Source organism: Hermetia illucens, chromosome 1, assembly GCF_905115235.1.
Source record: "Hermetia illucens chromosome 1, iHerIll2.2.curated.20191125, whole genome shotgun sequence".
NCBI classification, from domain to species: Eukaryota; Metazoa; Arthropoda; class Insecta; order Diptera; family Stratiomyidae; genus Hermetia; species Hermetia illucens.
Genome location: NC_051849.1, coordinates 86,548,711 through 86,573,471, shown reverse-complemented (window position 1 = coordinate 86,573,471; position 24,761 = coordinate 86,548,711). Strand labels below are relative to the sequence as shown.

Here is a 24,761-nt window from a genome sequence, read left to right as displayed (position 1 = left end):
CTCGACAAATGGTTTCCGCAAGCCCTTACGGAGCAAAAAATGACACTTCCAATGGAAATTTACAGTTTTTTACTCTCCCGCAACAGAAGCGATCCATTTCTGCACAGAATAGTGATATGTGATGAAAAGTGGATATTAGACGACAACCGTCGCCGATCAGCACAATGACTAGATGCTGATGAGCCACCGAAGCATATGCCGAAACCCAGCCTCCATCCGAAGAAGGTAATGGTGACTGTTTCGTGGTCTACAGTTGGAGTTATCCACTATTCTTTCTTGGCACCTGGAGAAACGATAAATGCACAGAAATACTGTGCCAAACTCGAGCAAATGTACCAAAAGTTGAATATTCAACGGCCGAGATTAGTCAACGGAAATGATGTGATACACCTTCACGACAATGCACGACCTCATGAATCCAGAACAACGGTTCAAAAGTTGAACGAATTGCAGTATGAGAGTCCGCCTCATTCACCATATTCACCGGACCTTTCGCCAACCGACTACCACTTTTTTAAGCACTTGGATCATTTTTGGCGGAATATAGAGGTCATCAAAATAAAAAAAAATATTTTGATTAATTAAATAAATTTTTGTAAGTCTTACAGTCGTTTCAAATTTTAATACCAATTCGGCCATTTCATGTACAACAACCTAATACTTTGGTCATTTTTTACATACCGGCTAAATTGCCCTTCTACGTTTTTCGATGGAGGGTTTGTTTTTTAGTTTTTTAGTTTAAATAGTGACTTACATCTCAACATTGGTTACTTATTTCTAGCTTAATTTGAACGTAGCTCCTAATTTTATTTCAATGGATGGCTATTACATTTGTTTGGCCTACCCGACCTTCTATGTAAATTTACTTTTCTGTGTATTTCATATACAATGCATACATAGATCTTGATGTTTCCTTAATTATCAAACATTAACTTTATTTTAAAAATGGCCCTTGCTCTAAAAGCACCAGAAGGTTTTTATTTTACTTACTTAAAATACTACTATGATATTTACATGCTTAATTTTAACTTAGAATAGTTACAACTATCGCACATCACGGTAACTTGTGCTTACCCTATATGTACCCCTACACGGTTAGAAAAAATTGTTTAAATTTTATAAATTTTAGTGTACAATCCCTAGGAATTACTGTATTAAATCAGTACAATACCGATTTATTGATTAGTATTACCCATGGCATTTATAAAGTTTGTATAAAATGTGTATAAACTATTTCAGTAAACTAGGATAATAAAGATTTTCGGACAAGAGTATGAACAGTGTTCACCTGAATTTATTATTACAACTATACAGTGAACTTATTAAGCGCTTAAACTTCAATGGTACAAAATTATTAAAATATTTTATTAATTTATACCCGACAAAAGTATAGGAAGCTGTATATGCCGGCATACATATTTTATACGGTATTCTTACAAAAGTTATACCTAGGGTCGAGGATTTTTATGGAGGGTAACTAAAACAAATTATAAGTACATCACGAATATATTGGTTTAATACAAAAATAAAAGAAACACTATAATTGTACGTAATTATAATTTTTAAGGCGTTCTTTTACAGAAAACATATTTTTAATCATTGCTTCTTGAAATGGCTGCAGAATAAATACACTATGCAAAATCAGTATTCGTACATCATCATTTTAAGCAATAATTTGGAAAGTGCCTGTAAAATACTAGACGAAATCAAATAAAAGTGAGCAATTATAGTATTACAAGGAATAACATTGTTTATCGAAAACAGTAATATACAAACATAAAAAAACAACATTTGAGATTCTGATCCAAACAAAATCCGTATTCGTACACTTAATTAGATTAAAAAGCGTAACATAATTTTATTTTTAGTAATTTATTGGGTGTCCTTTCTGTTTTTTTATTGCCTTAAGCTTATTTGGCATAGAGTAAACTATTTTTTTTTTGTCAAATTTGGTGAATTTTTTTCCCATTCTGTACGCAAAGCAATTCTAAGGTCTTTTGTGTTCCTTATGTTATTATATTTTAATTTTTTCTTAAAAATAGACCATAAATTTTCTATGGGATTAATGTCGGGACTTTATGGAGGCTCATTCAACCGTTTTCGACAATTATAAAACAACCAAAGGCGCGTATTAAGTGCAGTATGTTTTACTGTAATATGTACTTTCTGTGGATGTTCAAATTTCGGGCATTCTCATGCAAATTAGCTTTTAAAATTTGAATGTATTGTTTGGCATCCATTATACCATCGACAAAGTGTAAATTTCCGACACCAGAAGCAGCAAAACATCCCCAGACCATTACGGAACCGCCACCATGTTTAAAAGTCGATGTAAAATTTCTAGTGAAGAGCATTGTATTCTTTTCACGCCATATTCACACACGCCTGTCAGATATTTTCACATTAAATTTTCTCTCGTCTGGAAAAATACCCTTCTTCAAAAGCTGAAATCCTGGTCAAGATATTTATTTGCGAAATTTACTCTTTTTAAGGTTTTGTGTGAAACAAAACCTTATTAGAATCGAGTCGATGACTGTCCGTCTGTCTGTCTGTCTGTCCGTCTATCTGTCTGTCTGTCACAGCCGATTTATTCGGAAACGGCTGGACTGATCGTCACGAAAATTGGAAAAACTATGTAATCTGGTGTTTCCTTTACATGCAGTAAGTGGCGCGATTTTGTGTTAAGTTTAAGAGGGGCTCCACATACATATGCATCTCTAGGAAATCTAGGCCTCAAAATACATCCGGTTCCGATATCTGCGCAAATAAAGTTAATAATAGTATATTTTCACATTTTGGAAATTTACCCGGCAACCCCCCTTATGTTCATCCCAGAAGTATAAAATATGGCATATGTATAATGAAGAATATAATGCACAAATTGGTCAAGTTTGAAGAAAATCCAACTATTATTAACAAAGTTATAGGGGGTAAAACTTTGCCATTTTTGTGGATTTCGTACACTCTACAACCTGGATGACGTCATCTTCACGTATCAAATGAGTTCTTATGTATGGGGTCGTTTGTATATGAATATCAACTAGACCTGTGTATATAGTATATGCGTACTAATGAAGTTTGCGGGTAGTGACTAATTCAGATAGATATATTTGTACATTAAACCAGCCATATCTAATATACGTACTCTATGTGTACATAAGGTTTATGGATTATGTATAGCAGATTAATGGTCAGTTTAGGTTTTATGGCTAAAAATTGCATTCTACTTTTTAAATGCGTTTTTGTCGAAACCGCATGTTGAAAATCGGCTGCCACCATAGCCCAAAATCTATCCAACGAAATTCTTTGAAATTTTAACGATTTATTCAGAACATATTTCTACCATCCGCAACCTAGGATAATTGCGATTCATTCAGTAGTTTTTTTTATTCATTGAAGAAACCGTAAAAAACACCAAAATTCAAAAAAAAAGTTTAACATTGCACCAAAAATTTAGCTTTTAATATTTTTTAATAATCCTAGTGTGCGGACTGTAGTCAAATCTGTACGTTAAAATTTCATTTACCTTTTTTCGTTAAGATGATCACAGCGCCCTCTAGCGTGGCTGCAGAAAAACACATTTTTTTGGAGATCATCATCATCATCAACGGCGCAACAACCGGTATCCGGTCTAGGCCTGCCTTAATAAGGAACTCCGGACATCCCGGTTTTGCGCTGAGGTCCACCAATTCCATATCTCCAAAAGCTGTCTGGCGCTCCATCTTAGGCAGGGTCTGCCTCGTCTTCTTTTTCTACCATAGATATTGCCCTTATAGACTTTCCGGGTGGGATCATCCTCATCCATACGGATTAAGTGATCCGCCCACCGTAACCTATTGAGTCGGATTTTATCCACAACCGGACGGTCATGGTATCGCTCGTAGATTTCGTCGTTATGTAGGCTACGGCATCGTCCATCCTCATATAGGAGGCCAAAAACTCTTTGGAGGATTCTTCTCTCGAACGCGGCCAAGAGTTCGCAATTCTTCTTGCTAAGAACCCAAATTTCCGAGGAATACATGAGGACTGGTAAGATCATAGTCTTGTACAGTAAGAGCTTTGACCCTATGGTGAGACGTTTTGAGCGGAACAGTCTTTTTAAGCTGAAATAGGCTCTGTTGGCTGACAACAACCGTGCGCCGATTTCATCATCGTAGCTGTTATCGGTTGTGATTTTCGACCCTAGATAGGAGAAATTATCAACGGTCTCAAAGTTGTATTCTCCTATCCTTATTCGTCCTGTTTGACCAGTGCGGTTTGATGTTGTTGGTTGATTCGTCTTCGGTGCTGACATTGCCACCATATATTTTGTCTTGCCTTCATTGATGTCCAGCCCAAGATCTCGCCCCAAAAGCCGCCTACTCGATCTGGATGAAGGCAGTTTGTGCGTCTCGGGTGGTTCTTCTCATGATGTCGATATCGTCAGCATAGGGAGAATGGGTGTATAAATTACTCTGTATTTCAATAACGACCTACGCGATCTGGCTGGGAAAAATACTATGCACGCTCAAGATATTAGTAAATCTATGGTGAAAAATTCGTATTTGCGTCTTTATCCAGCACTTCACAAAAAATTTCTAAAAGAAGCCAAAAAACGGTACACGGGATGACCTCCTTAAGTTCTTAGATTCACGATGTGATCATTATTTCATCAAGCTGGCAATAATCTGCGATAAATTTTGAATACTGCGATATAAAATGCATATTTGTAGGCAGAGATTTTCCAACTTTTATAATTTGTAGTAAATTAATCTGAGAATTAATGGTGCCGAACTTGTTGTGGGGTAATGGGGTTAAACTATGATGTTTTCTAGTCAATATCGAACCAAATTGATCAACTATAATGCGTAAATGGTGAGCAATCAAATCTTTCAAACGAGATATATCCCGAACTTTAATTTGTCTAGTAAATATAATAACTAGTATTTGCAATATAGTTGTTATTACTTGCAATTTTGCAATGTCCGAATCATTGGCTAAGTCGCCAATAATAAATGGAAGATGAACAAATAAACACCCAGCATTGAGAAGCGGAGTGTTATAACGAATCTTTTGTTAATAGCATTTGGAATTTTTTTTTCAATAAATATAACTGAAGTTCTATGAATGAATACGGTTATTAAAATCTTCTAATTTAATTTTTTTTGGTAGCGACTAAGTGCTTAGAAATAATTGTAATTGCGTACGGAACCAAACTTTCCAATAAATTATGCATGAGTTCCACAGTACAATTGTCAATTATATCGTAATTTTCAATTTTGATTTGATTCCTTTAGTTTCTTCAGGGCAGTACGTTGATTCAATGAATAAGACATTCACTTTCAGAAGTGCGTAGTTTACTCATATACTTAAAAAATTGATTTTGAATATTGTTTTTTTGGGTTTCACAAATTCAGCCAAAATAATTAGCTGAGCGTGCTGCAAAACTAAGCAACAAATTTGCCGCTAAATTGTCGTGTACGATAGCGATTAAGTTTCCTGTAATTAAATTGGCTAACATATGCCAAAAATTGATGATGGCACATTATGGAATGCCTGTAAATTTTTTTTTTTTAATGCCGAAGGTTTTTAAGGCTAAGTAGAGAACGCTAATGCGACATCTGGGGATTTACTACTAAAACAAACTACTTACCTGCCTCCACAAAATCACTATAACATAGATTCGAGGATAAAATCGAGAATACTTGGCTTACAAGGCAAGAGATAATCCCTTCTAAATCAAAAATAGCAAATATTCTCGAACTAAAAAATATTGGCCGTCGCCTTATAAACACTAAAAAGTTGATTAAATTCTGGGGCACGAGACAATATGAATAGTTGCATACAGTTTCAATCCGTTAGATGCGAAGAAATTTACAGCAATTATTAATTTTTTTGATAAACTTTTTCTTTGCTGTAAATTCTTTTTCCTGTGGGGACGAATCCACCAAGCGAAATTCGATCAATGTCGTCTATTAAACATATCCTCATTTGTTATTAAATTTAGTGGCGGTACTCACAATTTGGCACTGCCTGAGAAATATGGCCAATGGGGATGTGCTAACCTGTTGGTAGAGTTGCTGAATTAATGGATTTGGGTAGTCTTCCGTTTTCTCGAAAAATCTTTCCATCGAATTGAGAAAATATTCTCGAGGTGGTTTCACTCTTGCTCGGCGTTTTCCCCAACCTTTCTAGTCTTCCAGTTATAAGATAGGCCGGTGAAGTATCTTAGTATTCGCGTTCAAATGCCACTACTTTTATGTTTCCACTAATAATTTTGACGATCTGCTGCAAATCTCTCACAGAGGCGAATTGCCGCTTGTGGGATTAACGGTTATTAAATTCTAAGCCCCCTAACCATTTTGCCCCTCGAATGACTTATCGGAATGATTGAACAGGACCACTCCTACGTTGCCTCGATATTCCTCATCAATAACGCCGGCACCCGCGTCGATGAAATACTCGGCAGCCTTGCTGAAGTAACAGTTTCTGCTGCTTCTATGTCGAATTGGCATTGGCCGATGGGACCAAATTGATAACGAAAATGTGCAGAAATATTGATTACTTCTATTCTTATGACTAAAATCACAATCTAGCACATGTACAGAAGAAGTCCACGATTGCGAGTAGAAGATTTAAAAACTTTACTTTATTTTTACTAAATTGTATCCACCGAACTACGTGTGTTCTCTACGACGGTTGGAGCAGAAGAGACCGGTTGATTTTCCATGTGGTGGTCCCTTTGTCTCCAACCTCTCGGTGGCGAACTCGAATAAACCATGGAGAGCGCCGACGGTGTCATCTATCCGCTCGCATTAACAACATTCGAAATAAATATCGAATGTTGTTAACCCTTATGCGCCACAGTCGTATCTATCCAGAGCAAACTGCGAAAGGTAGAGAAGAATAGAAAAGCACGGTTAAGTACGCCGTGTAGAGACGAAAGGGGATCAAGCTAAAATGAGCTGACTTCGCCCCGTGATGTAATACCGTACAGTGGTTTCACGGGGCTTGGGGGGAGTCGGGGTGGTTTTAGTGGGAAAGAATCCCACACGCTGGCGTGTCCAGCCCAGTGTCTTTTGAAGATTTCCACCTCCTCGAAAAAAAAAACAAGTCGGGAAACCGGAAGCTGGACGCTACAGGTACGAAAGGTTTTGTGTATTTCTTAGTACGTAGCACGTAATATATCCATATATTATGTGAGAGTATCCACTTTCGGGTGATATTGATATTCATAGTCTTCAATTTTCAAAGAAGCAACAAATTTGAGGTATTATAACTTTGTTAGTAATAGTGCGATTTCCCCCAAACTTGGTAAGATCATGCTCTATATTACAGCCTATATCACTGCAAAATTTCATGGTACTAGGATGAACTTAAGGGGGGTTTCTAACCAATTACAAAAAATTGTAGTAATATACTATTATTAACTTTATTTAAACAGATATCGGCATGGAAGGTATTTCGGAGCCCAGGCATCATATAGTGGCAGCCTTCTGATTTTTTTCAGATTTTTCGGTTTGGCAGTTTCTGAGAATAGCCCCCTTAAAGAAGTGATCACTTTCAACCCCCCGCGCTCCCCACTCTTCCAACGAATGTCAAAACTAAGATCGGCTTTGAAAAGTACTAATCGAGACCTTTAATTTGATACCCCACATGACTATATTTGATGGAAAAAAAATTTTACACCCCTCTTTTGCATGCATGGGGACCCCCCTTAAATTCGACGTAAAAGGATGTAATTCACTGTCTGCGTGAGCGTTCATAGTTCCCACCTTTCTACCAAATTTGGTGTCAATCGCAATAGCCGTCTCTGAGAAAAAATGCGTGTGACGGACAGACAGACAGACAGACAGACAGACAGACGGACAAACAGACAGACAGATAGATAGACAGACGCATTTCGACGGCAGCTGGCACGGTGGGAATCTATCGAACGGTGGCAACAGCGATGGGACGAGTCCCAAACTGGTCGTTGGACGTACCGCATCATTCCGGATATTCGGAGATGGTTTGAACGAAACCATGGGGAGCTAAGCCACGAGTTAACACAATTCTTGAGTGGACATGGAGGTTATCGTGCCTATTTACATCGATTTGGTCACGACGAATCACCATGCTGCCCAAGATGTGGTAACGTGGCTGAGAATGCGGAGCATGTCATATTTGATTGCCCCAGGTTCACCGCGCACCGAGCAAGAATGGAAGCGGTCGCAGACAGGCGTTTAACACCCGAAAACATTGTGGAGTTTATGCTGGAGTCAACGGATGCCTGGAACCAGGTTGTAAGGGAACTGCAAGCTATTCACCAACAGCTTAGGCAGGAAGAACTACGACGAAAACAAGGAAGGGAGAGAACCATAATGAACCGCAGTTAAAAGCTGATCCAGCCCCGCGATGCAATACTTGATAGGAGTTCCGTGGGGAGAGTGGAATGAGAAGGAGGTGGTTTTAGATAGATAGACAGACAGTAAACCGATTTTAATAAGGTTTTGTGTTTACACAAAACCTTAAAAAGACGGACTGACGGACAGCGCTGCTTCCGATGCTTTGGCTACATAATGGTGAAATACACCGGTGACCGCGACGGGCCAAGTTGCAGAAAATGTGGGGTAGAAGGTCATATGTTCAAGGAGGGCAAGGCTGAGCAAGGAGAAAAAGGGCGTCGACTGTCATCCCGGTGCATGCACCAGCAGATGCCCAGTGTTTAAGAGAGCCTTGAATGCACTAAAGAAATGAGGTTGATATAAATCAACCTCAACCACTGCAGACAGCGCAAGACCTTCTCTCGCAGACCATCTATGAGAAGGGAATCGAAGCTGCCATAATCAGCGAGCCTTATTGCAATAATAAGAGCGGTGCCTGGATTGCAGATGTAACCGGCAAGGCGGCAATATGGGTGTGTGAAAATCAAGCCATTCAAGAAGTGATACAGTTTTCAGAAGTGGGATTCGTCCGGGCAAAAATAGCTGGTATATATATATAGTTGCTATGCTCCACCAAGCGCGACGATAGCAGAATTCGAAAGAATGCTAGGTATGCTAATCTCGGATGCAAGAAGTCGAAACCCCAAGATCATAGCGGGTGATTTCAACGTGTGGGCCGTGGATTGGGGCAGTCGCACTACGAACCTCAGGGACCGCATTCTGCTCGAGGCTTTCATTGAACTAGATTTGGTGCTTGTCAATAAGGGAAATGTTTCCACTTTTCGTGGGACAGGTTCGGGCTCAATAGTCGATCTGAAATATGTGAGTACCATATTGGCGAGGAGAATGACATGGTTTATCAGTGAGCATTATACTCACAGCGACCAGGCGATTTTCCTCCAGATCGAATATGGACCATGCGGCCATGTGCGTTCCTGTGGAGCTGGAAACCAGGGCTGGTCCGTGAAAAAGTTTGAAAAGGATGTATTCATAGGGATGCTGTTGGGAGGCCAAAATCCCGGTGGTGTTACTACAGAAAAGGTAGAGCAACTGATAGGACGCATAACGAGAGCATGCGACGCTGCGATGCCGAGGCGGCGAGTTCTCGAAAAAAGGCGCTCAAACTATTGGTCGCATGAAGAGATCAAGGTGTTACGGGATGCATGTTTTCAAGCTAGAAAGATCTGCCAACGATCTAGAGGAAGACCGGACTTCGACGAGAACCGTCAAGTATATGTGAACCTTCGAGGTAGGCTTAAGCAGGCTATACGGACCAGCAGGCGAGAATGCTTCAAGTAACTTTGCGCAGAGGCAGACCAACGCCCCTGGGGAACAGCGTACAGGATGGTGAGAGGGCGAACACCACAACTAAGGAGGAGGCAAATTTGCCGGAGAATTGGTGATAACAAAGCACCCGGTCTGGATGCTGTTCCCAATAGAGCTCTTAAACTCGCTATTAAGACCAGACCCGACGACCGGCGGAAAAAACTAGTTTTGCTCCCGAAGCCGAATAAGCACCCAGGATACCCATCATCATACCGACCGATTTGCCTCATCGACAGCGCAGGAAAGATGCTCGAAAGGGTCATCTACAACAGACTGCTCTCTATCATTGAATATAAGGAAGGACTATCGGAACGACAATTTGGATTTCGTCAAGCCGTTGGATAGTCGAGCACGCCCTTAAGGCCGTGCTCTAGTTTTTTCAACATAAAAGAGGTGAGGCTGACTGATCGAAAGTTCGTCGGGGGATCATGGCCGTGCCTACACACTTTTGGTATGAAAACCACTCACTCGCACGGCGGGGTTGGTTGCAAATCATCCAAACAAGGCTCTGACTCACAGTTCTTCTCACTGGCGGGAAAGTGCGTCTGAGCCAGTAGCTCCAAGGTTTCGCCGGAAGACTCCGTCCAGAGGCCCTCCAACTTTTGAAGAAAGGATGCCTCCTATGTTCTTTAGAAAGAATGCTACTGAGCCTTGCGGATGTGCTGGTACTTTCCGTGTTCTGATAATAGTCTAAAAAAGACCGGTCCGATTTATACTTCTTCAGGCAGTTCTTGTATGGCTGCCAATATTTATGCCTGTAGCAGATGTTGAAGATCTCCTGAGATTGACAGATTTTCACTCCACCACGGTAGAACGAGATTTTGAAGGCAGTATTGAATGCCTCTTTCAGAGCCCCGACCGAAAGGAGAATAAAGTTAGTGTTTTAGCACAATATCAAAGACTTCCTCCCAACCGCTACAGTACTCCGAGCTTGGAAAATGGAAGGTTGGTGTACTGCCCTTGTTACACATCGATACATATGTATTAATAATAAATGACTCACTTCTTTCACTGGTATCCGAGCTGCCCCAAAGCGGTTGCCTTGCATTGTCAACAGGATGTTGCAGTTCTCCTGGCGGAGCTGATCGATCGTGAGCCATATAAGCCGAGGAGATATACACGTTCTCTGCCCTCGCCTGCTCCAGCCTGACCGCGAGTAGGTCCCTGGAACTCAGGTCCGGACAGAGAAAAGCGTGCAGGCTCTTTTTCGCGAGGATACATGCTCTAATTCTGTCCTGATTAGTGTCTCATGTACTGTGGAATAAACTACGGTATTTGCTTTAGAATCCTTTGATGGTTCGGTCGCCTCCAACCCAGGCCTCTGTATTAATGCGATCTCGATGTCTTGCTTTAGAAGGAAGACAAGCAGATTAGCCGAGGCCCACTTCGAGTGCTGCAGATTTAGCTGCGTTACCCTTAGCATGATCTGCTTGCGTGGAGTGTTCATCAATCCCCCTCGGATCGTCGATCATCATCTCCTACAACAGCTTGTTGTGGTGTTAATTGGATCTAGGTCTTCGTCCGGTTTTTAGAGAGCGGAACACTTTCGCCTTTGGGTTCATGACTCTGAACCGCACCTTGTAGTCTAACTTTTCCAGTGCCACCAGGCAATCGCCGTTTATATGGAGCAGGACAGGTTGACTGTTTGTCAGAATTTCTTCCTCCTTGATAACTACCCAGTCGTCCAAGCGAATCTTGGGGTCTTGAAGGCGCAGAGATTGGACGAGCTTGCTCTTATCCACACGGATCTTCGGCAACCAGATGCGTGTCCTGGGAATCTGAGTTTTACACCCTCCCAGGCGTCGCTGATGTAAGCGACACACGGACCGAGAAAGTTTCAGGAGATTTAGTCCTCGCAAGCTATAACCCGGAACCCGGAACCCACGGACCACCTGAGAGGAATCAAAGCAAGGGATGGAATCCGTGTTCAACTTTGGAGTCCGGCTCGTCGGGTGACTGTTGCTACTTACCGTTGTTGGTTAGCGTCCGAGCTTTTGCCTGTCCTGTTCCGGCTTTTGTTTTCGTTCAACCCCTTATTGAGATCGATTGCGTTTGAAAGCGGTTAGCTTCGCCTTCAGCTCGTCTGCCAGGCGTTTGCTGTTATTTTGCCGAACAATCGCCAAGTATTTACCGAGTTCCTTTTCATTCCGCTCGTTGGCAGTACCGACCACCTTATTCTTAGCAATTTTGTTAAGAATATGTACAGCCTTCTGGTACCAACCATACCGCGAGCAGATCGTCTGAGAACTTGCCAAATTATTCAACTTTAACCTGAAGCATGATCAAACCAGACCTGTGTGCTTGCAACAATGATTCCAATTGATATTTTGCGAGAGAAGGATAACCCCTTTATGATAGTGCGCATCTCACCGGAGGACCAACTGCTTGTCGGCTGCACTTGGCGCGGGGTGAAACTATCGCCGAGTGGCTGGAGACCTTCATATTTTTTTCAAACTACAAGATATACGTACATATTACAAACGTTGATATTATGCTCATCCTAAACAAGCAAACATTGCCTATTACAGAATACTATATTCTTTATGCATGTATATAAATTGATCGTACACCAATTTTCGATTTATTTCGTGCATAAAAGTATACATATGTCCATATAAAGTGCGTATATTGAATACCGCCTGTTCAATGTACAAATATATCCATCTGAATTAGGCACTACCCCAAAGCTTCATTTATATATACATATAAATACATACATAATACTACCCGGAGTAAAATATATTAACACATTCACCTGAGCTCACTTTGTTCTAGTATTGACGAATTGATATGTCACGATGACGTCATACACGTTTTAAAATGCACGAAATTCACATAAAATGTAAAATGTGCCGTTTGGGAATTAGAGTGTTAATAATGATAATAATAATCGTTAGGGCAACTATCCATATTGAATCAGGGTCTTGAAGTGTGTTAGAGCACTTCATTCTAGACCGTAACGGTAGACTACAGACTACTCGCCCGAAATTATTACCCTGATTTGACTCAAGTACTCCTTCACAGCTGAGTCGATTGGTATCCGACGTCGAATCACGATACAAGCTTCACTGCCATCGGTGAAATTTGAACCGCGACTTTCCGTACGACAGCCTTTTGCTCTAAACACTTAGTTATCCGGACCACACCCGCATAGAATGTTAAACAGGTAAAATGTCACATGTCAAGTTTTGTCGATCGCCGTTATAAAGCGCGTATCTATCGGTCCGAATGACATTCAAATGACTTCGCTAAAATCATATGAATTAAAGCCAACGCTTTACATATGTTTCTTCAAGAAGGATTAATGGTCAGTTAAGATTTTATGGTTGAAAATTTGTAATGATAAAAGTGGAAATAGGTGATCAGGTCGATCATCCTTAGTGGCCGATAACGACCTAGAGGACACACTTCACTGTTTATCAAAGTTCATGACATTTATCATAACAGATAAAAATGAAAATAAAAATAAACAATTGGTAAAATTCAAAGAAAAAAAAATAATAACAAAAAGAAAAAAAAATAAATAAAAATAAAAAGAAAATAAAAACAATAACTCACCCTGGTCGTCACTCCGAGCTCGGTTGGCGGCTGGTTTACAAAGTTCTAAATCCAAATTGATTAAAGAAAACGATGATAAACAAAAATTAATTTCAATTAGATTGAACTATTATAATCTGGCGTATTGCTTTATTTCTTACAGAAACGATCAATATATTATGGTAGAATCCGCACGTTTATTAGCTGTTCAAAATTTATCTTTCTCTATTAACCAAAATTTTTCCGGAATTTCACCACTACGCCCGAAAATCACACTCAATCCCGTCACACAAATTCATCTTAGCAGGTTTCAACCCAAATCCATAAGCAAAATTCTGGACAGACGCAAGCAAAATCGAGAGAAAATTCCTCAAGGAACACCTCCAATACACTTCTAATGAAGGTTGACCAAAAGCCATGTCACGATTCCCTATTTTCCTTCCAACTTCTTCGTCTTCCCTTCTTCTCCGCTCCAGCACCTCCTTCCTTCCACCTGTCCACCTACTCCGACGCCAAATCTCCAACCCAAATCCCAAAAACTCTTTCTTCTCCTTTTCCTTTGTTTCGCCCAGCTCCTCCACTTCAACCCAAATTCCAACTCTCCCGTTCTTTTTCTCCGCACCGCTTCTATTCCCGCTACATAGCCTTTCTCACTCGCTAGGCAATGTTGCGGCAACATGCGCACTCGCCTGCGGATGCGGCAAATCATTCGCCTCTTGTCAAGATCAATTCGCTCGAATGCATTCAATAATGTGCAATCTGCGGCGAACATTAAGGCAATTACACACTATTAAATGCATTGTTTAAGCAAATTAATTAAGAAAGAGCCGAATGAGATTCCGCTCCCGTCGCGCAGCCGCGGTCACTACAAATTGCATTCTACGTTTTAAATGCGTTTTTCTCGAAACTGCATGTTGAAAACCTACTGCAACCATAGCCTAAAATCTATTCAACGGAATTCTTTGAAATTATTTAGAACATATTTCTACGGTCCGCAAACTAGGATAATTGCGATTCATTCGGTAGGTTTTCTTTTATTCATCAAAGAAGCCTTGAAAAAACACCAAAATTCACAAAAAAAAAGTTTAACAAGGCGCCAACAATTCAGCTTTCGATATTCTTTTATAATCCATGTTTGCAGACTGTGGTTAAGTCCGCACGTTAAAATGCTGTTGTCTTTTTTTCCTTAAGATGACCATAGCTCCCTCTGGCGTGAAAACAGAAAAACACCTGCTTTTGGAGATGGGTGTATAACTTGTTCTGTATTTCAATAATGAACTGTGTTATCGGAGTAGAAAAATGACTATGAACGCTCAAGATATTAATAAATATATGGTGAAAAATTCGTGTTTATATCTTTATCCAGTTCTTCACAAAAAATTTTCTAAAAGCGAAAATAATGGTCTTCATACGGCTTTACAAAGAATTGATGTAAAGCCGGTTTACCTCTGTGCTTTTCAATTGTAGCAGGTATTCCTGTTCAGGTTAATTTCCACATCCGTATATTATTAATTTAACTTCAGACCCGTTAATGGGCTAACAGAGGGTGTATTGAGTTGTTAACTTACACAACCCAGTATACTGTAACTTACCACAGCAGCATTACTGTAAAATTTGCAATTTTCCGCGGCCACGTATGACTACGGAAATTACAGCAGCAAATTTGAAAAAGACCACACCCCCCAAACTTCAACCCTAACTTTCTCTAAATCGATTATCCCAACAAAAGTTAATTAAAATTCAATTTCATGTGTTTGGCAGAATGCAAAATGTTAGAACTCTATCCAAAAGGAAGTTGGAAGAAAGTTTCTTAAGTAAATTTTCCTTACATGGTTAGATCTATAATTTTCTTGTGCCAATTATTTACCTGTATTTACCTAAATTTTATTTTCAATTCTTAGTATCGACTTGACTTCAGTACTTACAGGATGGAAAGTCGTGGCACTTATCGTGGTTTGAAGCAGATTCGCCTGATTTGGAAAATTTTGTATTTGGTTCCCTGGACCAAGTTTAAAAAGTGTTACTATGCTTGGATGAGCTTCATTGTGGGCATAAACACGTTTTTAACGTTAACGATAATATTGGATATCGTATTCTGTGGAGGCATTAAGTGTGTTCTTAAACATATGACATATTACCTCGCCTTCCTTAGCAAAGTTGTTCAATATTTGTTGATGCTCTTGGCTCGTAAGAAGCTGCTTCAATTGGACAACTTATTTCAAATCCTAGATGAACATGTGGTTTTACCGGAAGATCAAGCAGTGGCCAAGAAAGCAATTGAAACAAGCCATCGAATATGCAAATATTTCACGATTGCTTGCATATTTTGCATATATTGCAAAATAGTGGGTTTCGTTTTCACATTAGGTCAAGTAACGATATCGCCTGTATGGTCTCCATTTGAAGAATACATTGTGGTGGAATTCCTATACGATTCTATGATTCCACATTTGATGCTTCTCCAAACTGTTGCCAACGACATGTACCCACCTACGTGTTTTCTATTGTTGAACGCATATTTAAAAATTCTATCTCAACAATTATTGCGTATCGGTAATGAAGACAGAGAACATCCTATTCATTCAAATATTCCTACCCTTGTTGAATGTCACGTTACCATTCTCAAGTGAGTATTTTTAGTTCAATATGGAAGGAAATCTTGTTGAAATGGAACAAACTAGGAAGTGAAGCAATTTATCCTCAATTTTAGGATTTATAAAATTTTAGATGAAACTGTCCCGAAAATGTTCTTTGTGGAACTTTTGATTGCCAGTATTCTTCTCTGCATTTCAATTACATCTATAATCTCCGAAAGTATGGAACCCTCGGACATTATGTTTACTGTTGTATTAACCCTTTCGCTCTTGTTTCAAATTTTACCAATTTGCGTTCTTGCTCATCAGTTTCAATCATTTAGTGAGGAGCTTACAGATGCAGCGTATGCAACTAATTGGCCTGGTCAGGATCGTGCCTTCAGACGTGCGATACTCCTAATTATGCAGAGGGCACAAAACTGTAACCCGATTGTAGTGTGTGGAATAGTGCCGATAAACTTGCCCACTTTTCTCAGTGTAAATGAAAGTGAAAGACAGTTATCGATTAGGAATAATTCTCATCTGATCTTTCAGATTGTGCAATACGCCTACTCTTTCTCGGCAGTTTATAGTATGATGAATTAACCAAAACGTGAAGAAGTCAACATTGAGATATAACAGCACATCATTTGATTTCAATAGAATTCAGAAATATTTGTGATGATCGTTTTATATAAAAATTGTTGGAATATTCTGCACAAATAAATAAACAAATAAATAAATAAATTGTTAGAATTGCTTACAGATTTGCAAATACAGGTGCAAGGACGAAGAGTTGACGATTCTTTCAACATTCTCAACACAAAATTCAAATGAGGTTGCTATAAATCGGATAACCATTTTAAAATGATTATGGTCATCTTTCACACGGACATAGGTCCACTCCAACGTTTTTTAACGAAAGGTGTTGTGACGAATATGAAGTGACAGCACAGGCGAGAGCACAGGATGACATAGGAAATTGGGGGGTATTCTAACCACCACTCTTTATATCCATATTCATAAATACTATCTTATATGATGTCTTCAAAAATTAAGTCAAAAAATGTGGGACACTTACAAATAGCCTATTTTGGGTCCAAGCTCGGTTTTTAAGGTTTTGTGTAAATCAAAACCTTATTCGAATCGATTCGATGTCTATCTGTCTGTCTGCCTGTCTGTTTGCATGTCTGTTTGTGACACCCGATTTATTCGGAAACGCCTGAGCCTATTTTCACGATATTATGTTAGTCTGTGAATCCCTTTACATACATATGAAAGGGGGGTGTACTTTTTTTCACCGAATATAGTCATATGGGGTATCAAATCAAAGGTCTCAATTAGTACTTTTTAAAACTGGTCTCAGTTCTGACATTCCGAAACCGAAGCTGACACTATACTATCTTAGTAATTGACTGCAAAACCCGCAGCAACTTAGAGTATAATATAAAGTATGGTTCTATCAAGTTTGGTGAAAATTGCACTATTGATAATACCGAATTTTTTTTTTTGGCATCAATTGTATCTAGATATAGTATGGAATATATGTGCAAAGTGATTTTTTTATATTCGGAGTCGTTCGGAAATTACAGTGTTAAACACGTGATAAGTCACATGCCAGATTTATGTCGATCGCCGTAATAAAGCTCATATTTATCAGTCCGGATGATGTTGGAATGACTTCGCTAAAAAGACGAATCAAAGCCAAGGCTGTACATGTGTGTCTTGAAGAAACGTTTATGGATTAGGTATATCAGATTAATGGCCAGTTAAGGTTTTATGGCTCAAAATCGCATTCTACTTTTTAAATGCGTTTTTCTCGAAACTGCATGTTGAAAATCGGATGCCATCATAGCCCAAAATTTATCCAAGGAAATTCTTTGAAATTGCTTTGTATTTCAATAACGAACTATGCGATCGTGCTGAAAAAATTCCTATACACGTTCAAGATGTTAACAAATCTATGGTGAAAAATTCGTGTTTGTATCTTTATCCAGTTCTTTACAAAAAATTTCTAAAAGAGCCAAAAAAAACGGCCTTCACAAGGGATGATCCCCTTAATTTTTTTCAGTGTCTTTCCTAAATTTTCTTCAAGCACATTTTCAATGAAACCAAAAACCTCTGTTTTTAGCTTTTCCCAACGCAGACCACCTGGTTTGGTGGCGCTACAAATCTTTTGACTTCAACTGATGAATCTGGTAATGAATCCAAATAGCAAGATAGCCTAGGCGGGATTGGGTTCGTCAACATGTTTACTGTCACTGCCCCAGCTTATATGCAATAACACATTCTACAGTTTCTATTATTCAGTATTATTTTGAAGAGCAATATGTAACTGTGCTTTCTAATATTATATCGGTGGATTAAAACCTTTTTCAATTCATTTGTTTGGAATTCAATTTTCAAATCTTAGTTTTTTCAGGAATTGTTAGACGCAACGAATGAGTTGTGTAATGACTGTGATTGGTCAACGACCTTAGTACCCGGAGACGATCAAGAGGAAAGAGCCATTGTGAAAACCTAAAAATTGTAGTGCCGCAAATACTGAAGCTCCATTGAAGTTTTCTGTTGACACGCGCTTGCTTGCTTCTATGATAGCCAGGCTCAAAAATGTGGAGGGCGGAGATCCTTTGAACACTTCGGTGCCTCATCTGTCATTATACAAAACCGCATGCCTCATTTAGCTGATACAGGGTCTGCACTGGAACCTGAGAAATCAACCAACATTGGAATTCGCGCAAACCTACCGAAAAATCAACACGCAACCTAAATCATATATGTAAATCAGATATAGTCGGTTGTGTATGCACGTTGAATATACCCTAGATTCAATTCAATGTGGTATTAATCCTTTGTTTTTTAGGGAGTGGCAGTTTGTCGCAAAAGGAGCAAGTTTTGTCTATTATATAATAATTTTGTTAATACTAGTAGGATTTCCATCAATGTAATGCTTCCTATTAAAGTCAGTCTTATTGCAAAATTTTAGGAATATAAAGTTCGCAGTAGATTTTCGAAATATAATAACATACTATTATTAACTTTATTTGAGTAGATATTGTAACGGAGAGTATATTGACCGCTTGACAAATTGTGTTGTGACCATGATTTTTCTTTCGAATTTTTAGCTTGGGTAGCTGCTATGAACGGGGCCTTCAAATAAATATTTTTGAACCTCCGTACTTCTCCCTTTTATTAGCAATATTAAAGCTAATATCGATTTCAGAAAGTATTAATCGACACTTTTCTTTTGACAGCCCATATGACCGTACTCGGTGAAAAGAATTCCCCAAGCCCCCCTTTGGGGTGCAACCTAGAACAATGTTACTCACTGCATGCTTGCATGGGATACACAGTTTCCACTTGGGTAAGAATTTAATTTACTGTTAACTTCCTATGTAAAGCTGATCAGTTGATTTTCCTTCATACTTCACCAAGCTTAGGACACAATCTGACATTTTAAAATTGCATAATGTTAAGACTGGCGTATTTCAAAATCAAATGACTATTTACACTATATGAGTTGAAATCACCCATGAAATTCATATTTTACCAATGAACAAATTCTAAAACCAAAAGTAAAAGTATACTCGCACTATAATCGTCAAGCAGATTGTAAAGTAAGTAAGAATTCTTCTGGATCAACATACCCGCTGGCTTATGAAGTGTACATGATAAGAACTAATACAAATTACGGATAGAGTAAACATAAGCACCATAAACGAGGAATACATCTTAGATAAGAAAAGTAAAGTGCAATAGATAAGACCTTCATAACTTTTGAGCAGTATATACCTACCATTAAAGACAAACACTGTATTGATATCAGCTGCCTTACTTAATCCACATCAAGTCTAGCACCAACAAGAAACACACATCAATCAGCAACCAAACAAAAGCATTAATAATAATAATAATCGTTGGCACAACAATCCATATTGGATCAGGGCCTTGAAGTGTGTTAGAGCACTTCATTCAAGACCGTAACGGTACACTATAGTAGACTGCAGGAGGCAATGTGGTCAGCATTGCGCTCGCCCGAGATTATTACCCTGATTTGACTCAGGTACTCATTCACAGCTGAGTCGACTGGTGTCCGACGTCAAATCACGATACAAATCCCACTGCCACCAGCGAGATTTGAACCGCGACCTTCCGTATGACAGCCTTGTGCTCTAAACACTCAGCTATTCGGACTACAACAAAAGCATTACGGATCAATTTTATTGAAAGCAAAGAATCTGCATCCACATATTCTCCTGTCCCCGAAATAATTTTTCTAACCAAAAGCCAGCCCAAAGACAGTGCATGGCCAGCGCAAAACCAACCGAAAGTTGCCAAGCCACCATAACAAAAATAGATTCTCAAGCGATGCTCGGCGTCGGCATCATCTCGGCATTGTCGAGTGCCGCCCCCACTTGTGCTACATTGCAAAACATTACTTTTCGGAGAAGTAATATCATCACCACTTATGTAATGGGATGATGTTAGGTGATAGGGTGATGCAAGGTAATGCGCTGATGTTAGATGATATGGCAATCAAGGTAATGAGCTGATGTTAGATAATGTGGTAATGCAAGGTAATGTGCAGATGTTAAATAATGCGCTGATGTTAGATGATGCGGTAAAGCTGGGTAATTTAGTGATGGTAGGTGATGTTGTAAATTTTCATGATGTTTTGATTTCGCTCGTTGATTAGTGTTCCCTATTCACTGCTAGGATTCGAAACCAGAACAGCGATATTGTGACACTCCAGCTTCGTCTTCACCTGGCGATAAAAGCCTTTGTCTACAATTTTATAATTAAATCTTAAATAATATCTAAATTTGAATTGGAAATTGGTTTGGAAAAGTTACAAGTTAATTTGGAAAGTTCTGAAGTTAGTTTGGTAGTTTCAGGATTTAGTTGGGAAAATCTTGAATTTGAGTTCTAAAACCTATATTTGTCGGTGGACATAACCCAAAACTAAGTTTAGGCTGACTGGTGGTAGCGGAATTTGTATCACAGATTGGATACCTGGTATCAGCCGACTCAGTTGGGCGCACCTGAGTCAAATCAGGATAATAATATGGACTAGCGTAATACTGGTGATTCATTGTGCCTTCTATTAATAAGCGAAAGTAGCTACATATTTTCACAAACAAAGCTGGCAAGAGGAGCAGCGCGGCTTCGTGTTTTTCGACTAATATACGCAGGGATTGCCGGAAAAAAGTATTCGATTTTCGTCCTAAAGTTGCAAAGATGATATTGCATTGCAATGGTATTAGAATTCTTATTTATCTTTTTACTCAAAAGCAATTGCATGTATGCCAAAAATAATGATATTTACAAAATAGGACAATAACACAACAGAAAAACAAAATTTCATTCATTGCATAAATTGACGGAAAAAAGCATTTGCTCTGTAAATATATTTATACAATTAAAATTAATATATTTAATTAGTACATTTAATACTTTGTGGTATGTCCTTTACCTTTGAATATGTATAGTAAACTGAGTTTACTATTTTCCTAGTATATTCAGGAGAAATTTATTCCCAGTCCAAAGCCGTATTGTTGTCATGTTGGAAATAATGATCATTCTCAATACCTAGTTTACTTTTAAATTTTCCTTGAGAATATTACTGTAAACAGTTTTGTTCATATTTTCATCATCATGAAAAACGGCGCAACAACCGATATCCGGTCTAGTCCTGCTTTAGTAAGGAAAACCAGACATCCCGGTTCTGCACCGAGGTTCACCAATTCAATATCCCTAAAAGCCGTTTGGCGTCCTGACCTACACCATCGTTCCATATCAGGCAAGGTCTGCTACGACTTTTCTTTCTACCATAGATATTACCCTTATAGACTTTCCGGGCTGGATCACACTCATCCGTGTGGATTAGGTCAGCCGCCCACCGAATGAATTTTGTCGTTACGTAGGCTACGGAATCATCCATCCTCATGTAGGGGGCCAACCATTCTTCGAAGGATTCTTCTCTCGAACGCGGCTAAGAGTTCGCATTTTTCTTGCTAAGAACCTAAGTCTCCGAGGAATACATAAGGGCTGGCAAGATCATTCTCTTTTACGGTAAGAGCTTTGACCCTATGGTGGGACATTTCGAGCGGAATAGTTTTTGTAAGCTAAAATTGGCTATCCGACCTAGCAAAATAACGGAGAATATCTTATAGATGGTATTCAGCAACGTGATACCTCTACATTTGCTGCACTGCGTGATATCAGCCTTTTTATGTATGGGACAGAGAATGTCAGGCATTGATCCGCTGTCCCGCACCTTGAGCATCAGTTAATGAACGGCTTGGTGTAATTGATCGCCTCCATATTTAACCAATTCGGCTATAGTTCCATGGGCTCCTGGCAACTTATGTTTTTTAAGTGGGTGGTTTACACGGGCTGTTCCTTTCATGCTTGTTGGTGGTAGTTTTTGTCCATCGTTTTTAGTTAATTCCGCCTGACGAAGTTCGTGATAAGTCTCCGCACATGCCCGCGTTCCTTGAGAATGCAACATTATTCGGTATGCGGCATTTTTCCGTAACGTTGCTAGCTTACACTCATCCTCGAACCAGCCGTTCCGACTTTTCAAGTATGTTTCTGGCCGTATCAATGATAACGATCTTCAGGTGGTTGTGAAGATCATTTTTTGATGCTTCATCTCCAGCACATTTGTTAGCTGCGATCATTCCGCCATCCATTTCCCTGTTATAGGTGTTACGGAGGGCTGTGTTGTGAATGGCTTCAGTATTCACTCTAACCTGATTGTCGGAAGGGATTGTATGCGGTGTTGTAATTCGGGCCCGAAGCACTATGCCCACGAGGTAGTGATCCGAGATTTTATTAGTCCCCTTATATGCTCTGGCATTCATCAAGGCTGAGAGGTCAGTTGGTTGAAAGTGGTCCTGTCTTAATTCATTTCGTGCGATACTGCAGACTGAACAGCCCGATATCACTGGTAGACTTGTGTAAGGTATGGGAACGTATGGCCTGAATACGGGCTCCGTCCCTACTTGACATCCCCAAGTATGATTTTGATACTGAGCCGCTCAACTGCCAGGAAGAAGGTATCTCCTCCGACTCTGCTTTTTTGACTGATTAAGAAACCTACTTCGAGCACATGGTTTACTTGATGGCCGCTATAACATATGGTGTATCGGCTCTTCTCCAGGAAATCGGTACCTGTCCAGCGCATCTCTTGCAAAGCTGTAACATCCCCTTTATATTGTGACAGGGTGTCGGCTAGTTGCTGATCATTCAATCTGTACAGGGAGCTGACGTTCCATGAGAAAATGTGGAAATCGTTATTTCGTTGTCGTTCTTGGGTTCATCGTTTTAAAGTCCATGCTGTCCGAGACTCCTTCTACGACCTTGTAACATCGTTTTTCCGTGTAGGATTGTCAACCCTACCCAACCTCAACATGGAGGACCAGTTGGTACAATTCGATCCGTTTTTATTCGCGTGAGACTCGCCTTCATCCTTCAGACGTTGCCATACACCCCCAGATTAAGACTCCACCTCACCGTGCTTTACTGTGCTTACACACTTTTCACACTCTTGTAATTTTGTTGAAGTTGCGTTGACTCTATTTTAACATACTCGCGGGGAGTTAAACTGTATGGACGACCAATCTGCGAACCCCTTTCCAAGCTTTGGGCATCATAAAACCTAGAATACACACTTCTCACGTACTTTTACTTCTATTAACTATTGGGATTTCATTGAATGGTTTTCCACTTTCACGAATATTTATTACTGTTTGCCGCTTTTCCGTAGTGGTTTCTTTCGCTTTGCAGCCTTTTTTCTCCAAAGTTTTAATTGACGGCAGCCGATGTAAAATGTGGTCTCACAATCTTTCAAAGTTTGATATGTTGGATTTCCCGAAAAATGTATCTTTGGTTTGCTGGCCATCAGACATTAGTACAGATCGAAAAGGACAATTTGTTCTCTGTGTTTGGGCGAGAGCCAATACTTTTTTCCCTTAATTTATGTAATAAATGAAGCATTTACTTGATCTTCCTGTTGTGTTACTGTCCTATTTTGTAAATTAGATTGTTTTGGGTATGCATATACGTAGCGAATTGAGTAAAAGAGATTTTGAGTAAAAAGGTAATTAAGGATTCTAATACCCTTGCAATGCTATGCCATCTTTGTAACTTTGATAGTAAAAGTACAGTTCATATCTTCAGGAAATTTTTACACACAACTTACACATGTCAATAACTTCGAAAAATGCAGAAAAGTGATTTCTAGAAAGGTGGGGCTAGAAAAACATACAAGTATACTATAAATAAATGTATTAAGAGTAATTAAATGTGAGTAAACGGTTGTATAAAAAATATAGAACGGGCATCTATTTGAATGCTCCACAATTTAGTAACACGGAAATATTGCATGTAATTGGTACAAAAGTTTTAGAATACACGTAAAGATTCCAAGTACAGTCCAGTCTTACGTAGACCGATAAGCGGCCCCAGTGTGGAAAACTCGGCATCCACATAACAATATACATATAATCAGCGAAAGCAAAAAAATGGTGTTCCTGGGAAATTGAAAAAAAAAATAACTGTGTAATATTGCATATGTAATTTTGTAAATCCTAAATTAGGTACGCTATTGATTTGAAGTCGAAGTAATGATATTAACTTTTGTTGATAGCGGAAGATGTAAGAGAAGGGTCACTGAGAATTGTTAATCAATTGCTCAGTTACTGGGACCTGTGACAGCTGCGAAATAATACTTCCCATGAGTTCTCATGATTAAGAAAATTACTTTGGAAAATTGTAAAACATCCACTTATTTATCACTACCCTTCTTTTCTATTTGACCTAGAAACTGAATACGACCAACTTTAGATTCAATAATCAATTTTAAAGTAATCCATTGTTTGGTTGCAAGTTTGTAATTACACGTAGCATGTGAAAT

The 24,761-nt window shown here is 39.2% G+C and overlaps 2 protein-coding genes across 2 annotated transcripts in view; both read left to right on the top strand.

Annotated features, from left to right (window-relative positions):
- LOC119655692 (odorant receptor 22b-like) overlaps positions 1–24,761 on the top strand; it is a 153,498-nt gene that overhangs the window by 59,105 nt on the left and 69,632 nt on the right. The gene's annotated exons all lie outside the window — the stretch shown is intronic.
- Positions 15,231–16,520, top strand: LOC119655678 (odorant receptor 59a-like). Its single transcript, XM_038061678.1, has 3 exons — positions 15,231–15,894; positions 15,979–16,339; positions 16,397–16,520. Exons 1-3 carry the CDS (start codon positions 15,302–15,304, stop codon positions 16,445–16,447), a joined length of 1,005 nt encoding a protein of 334 aa, XP_037917606.1. The 5' UTR covers positions 15,231–15,301; the 3' UTR covers positions 16,448–16,520.

Coding starts and splice junctions, on each gene's coding strand:
- LOC119655678 (XM_038061678.1), top strand. CDS start 15,302: ATGAGCTTCATTGTGGGCATAAACACGTTTTTAACGTTAACGATAATA. Junction 15,895..15,978: donor TGTCACGTTACCATTCTCAA/GTGAGTATTTTT, acceptor CCTCAATTTTAG/GATTTATAAAATTTTAGATG. Junction 16,340..16,396: donor ACTTGCCCACTTTTCTCAGT/GTAAATGAAAGT, acceptor CTGATCTTTCAG/ATTGTGCAATACGCCTACTC.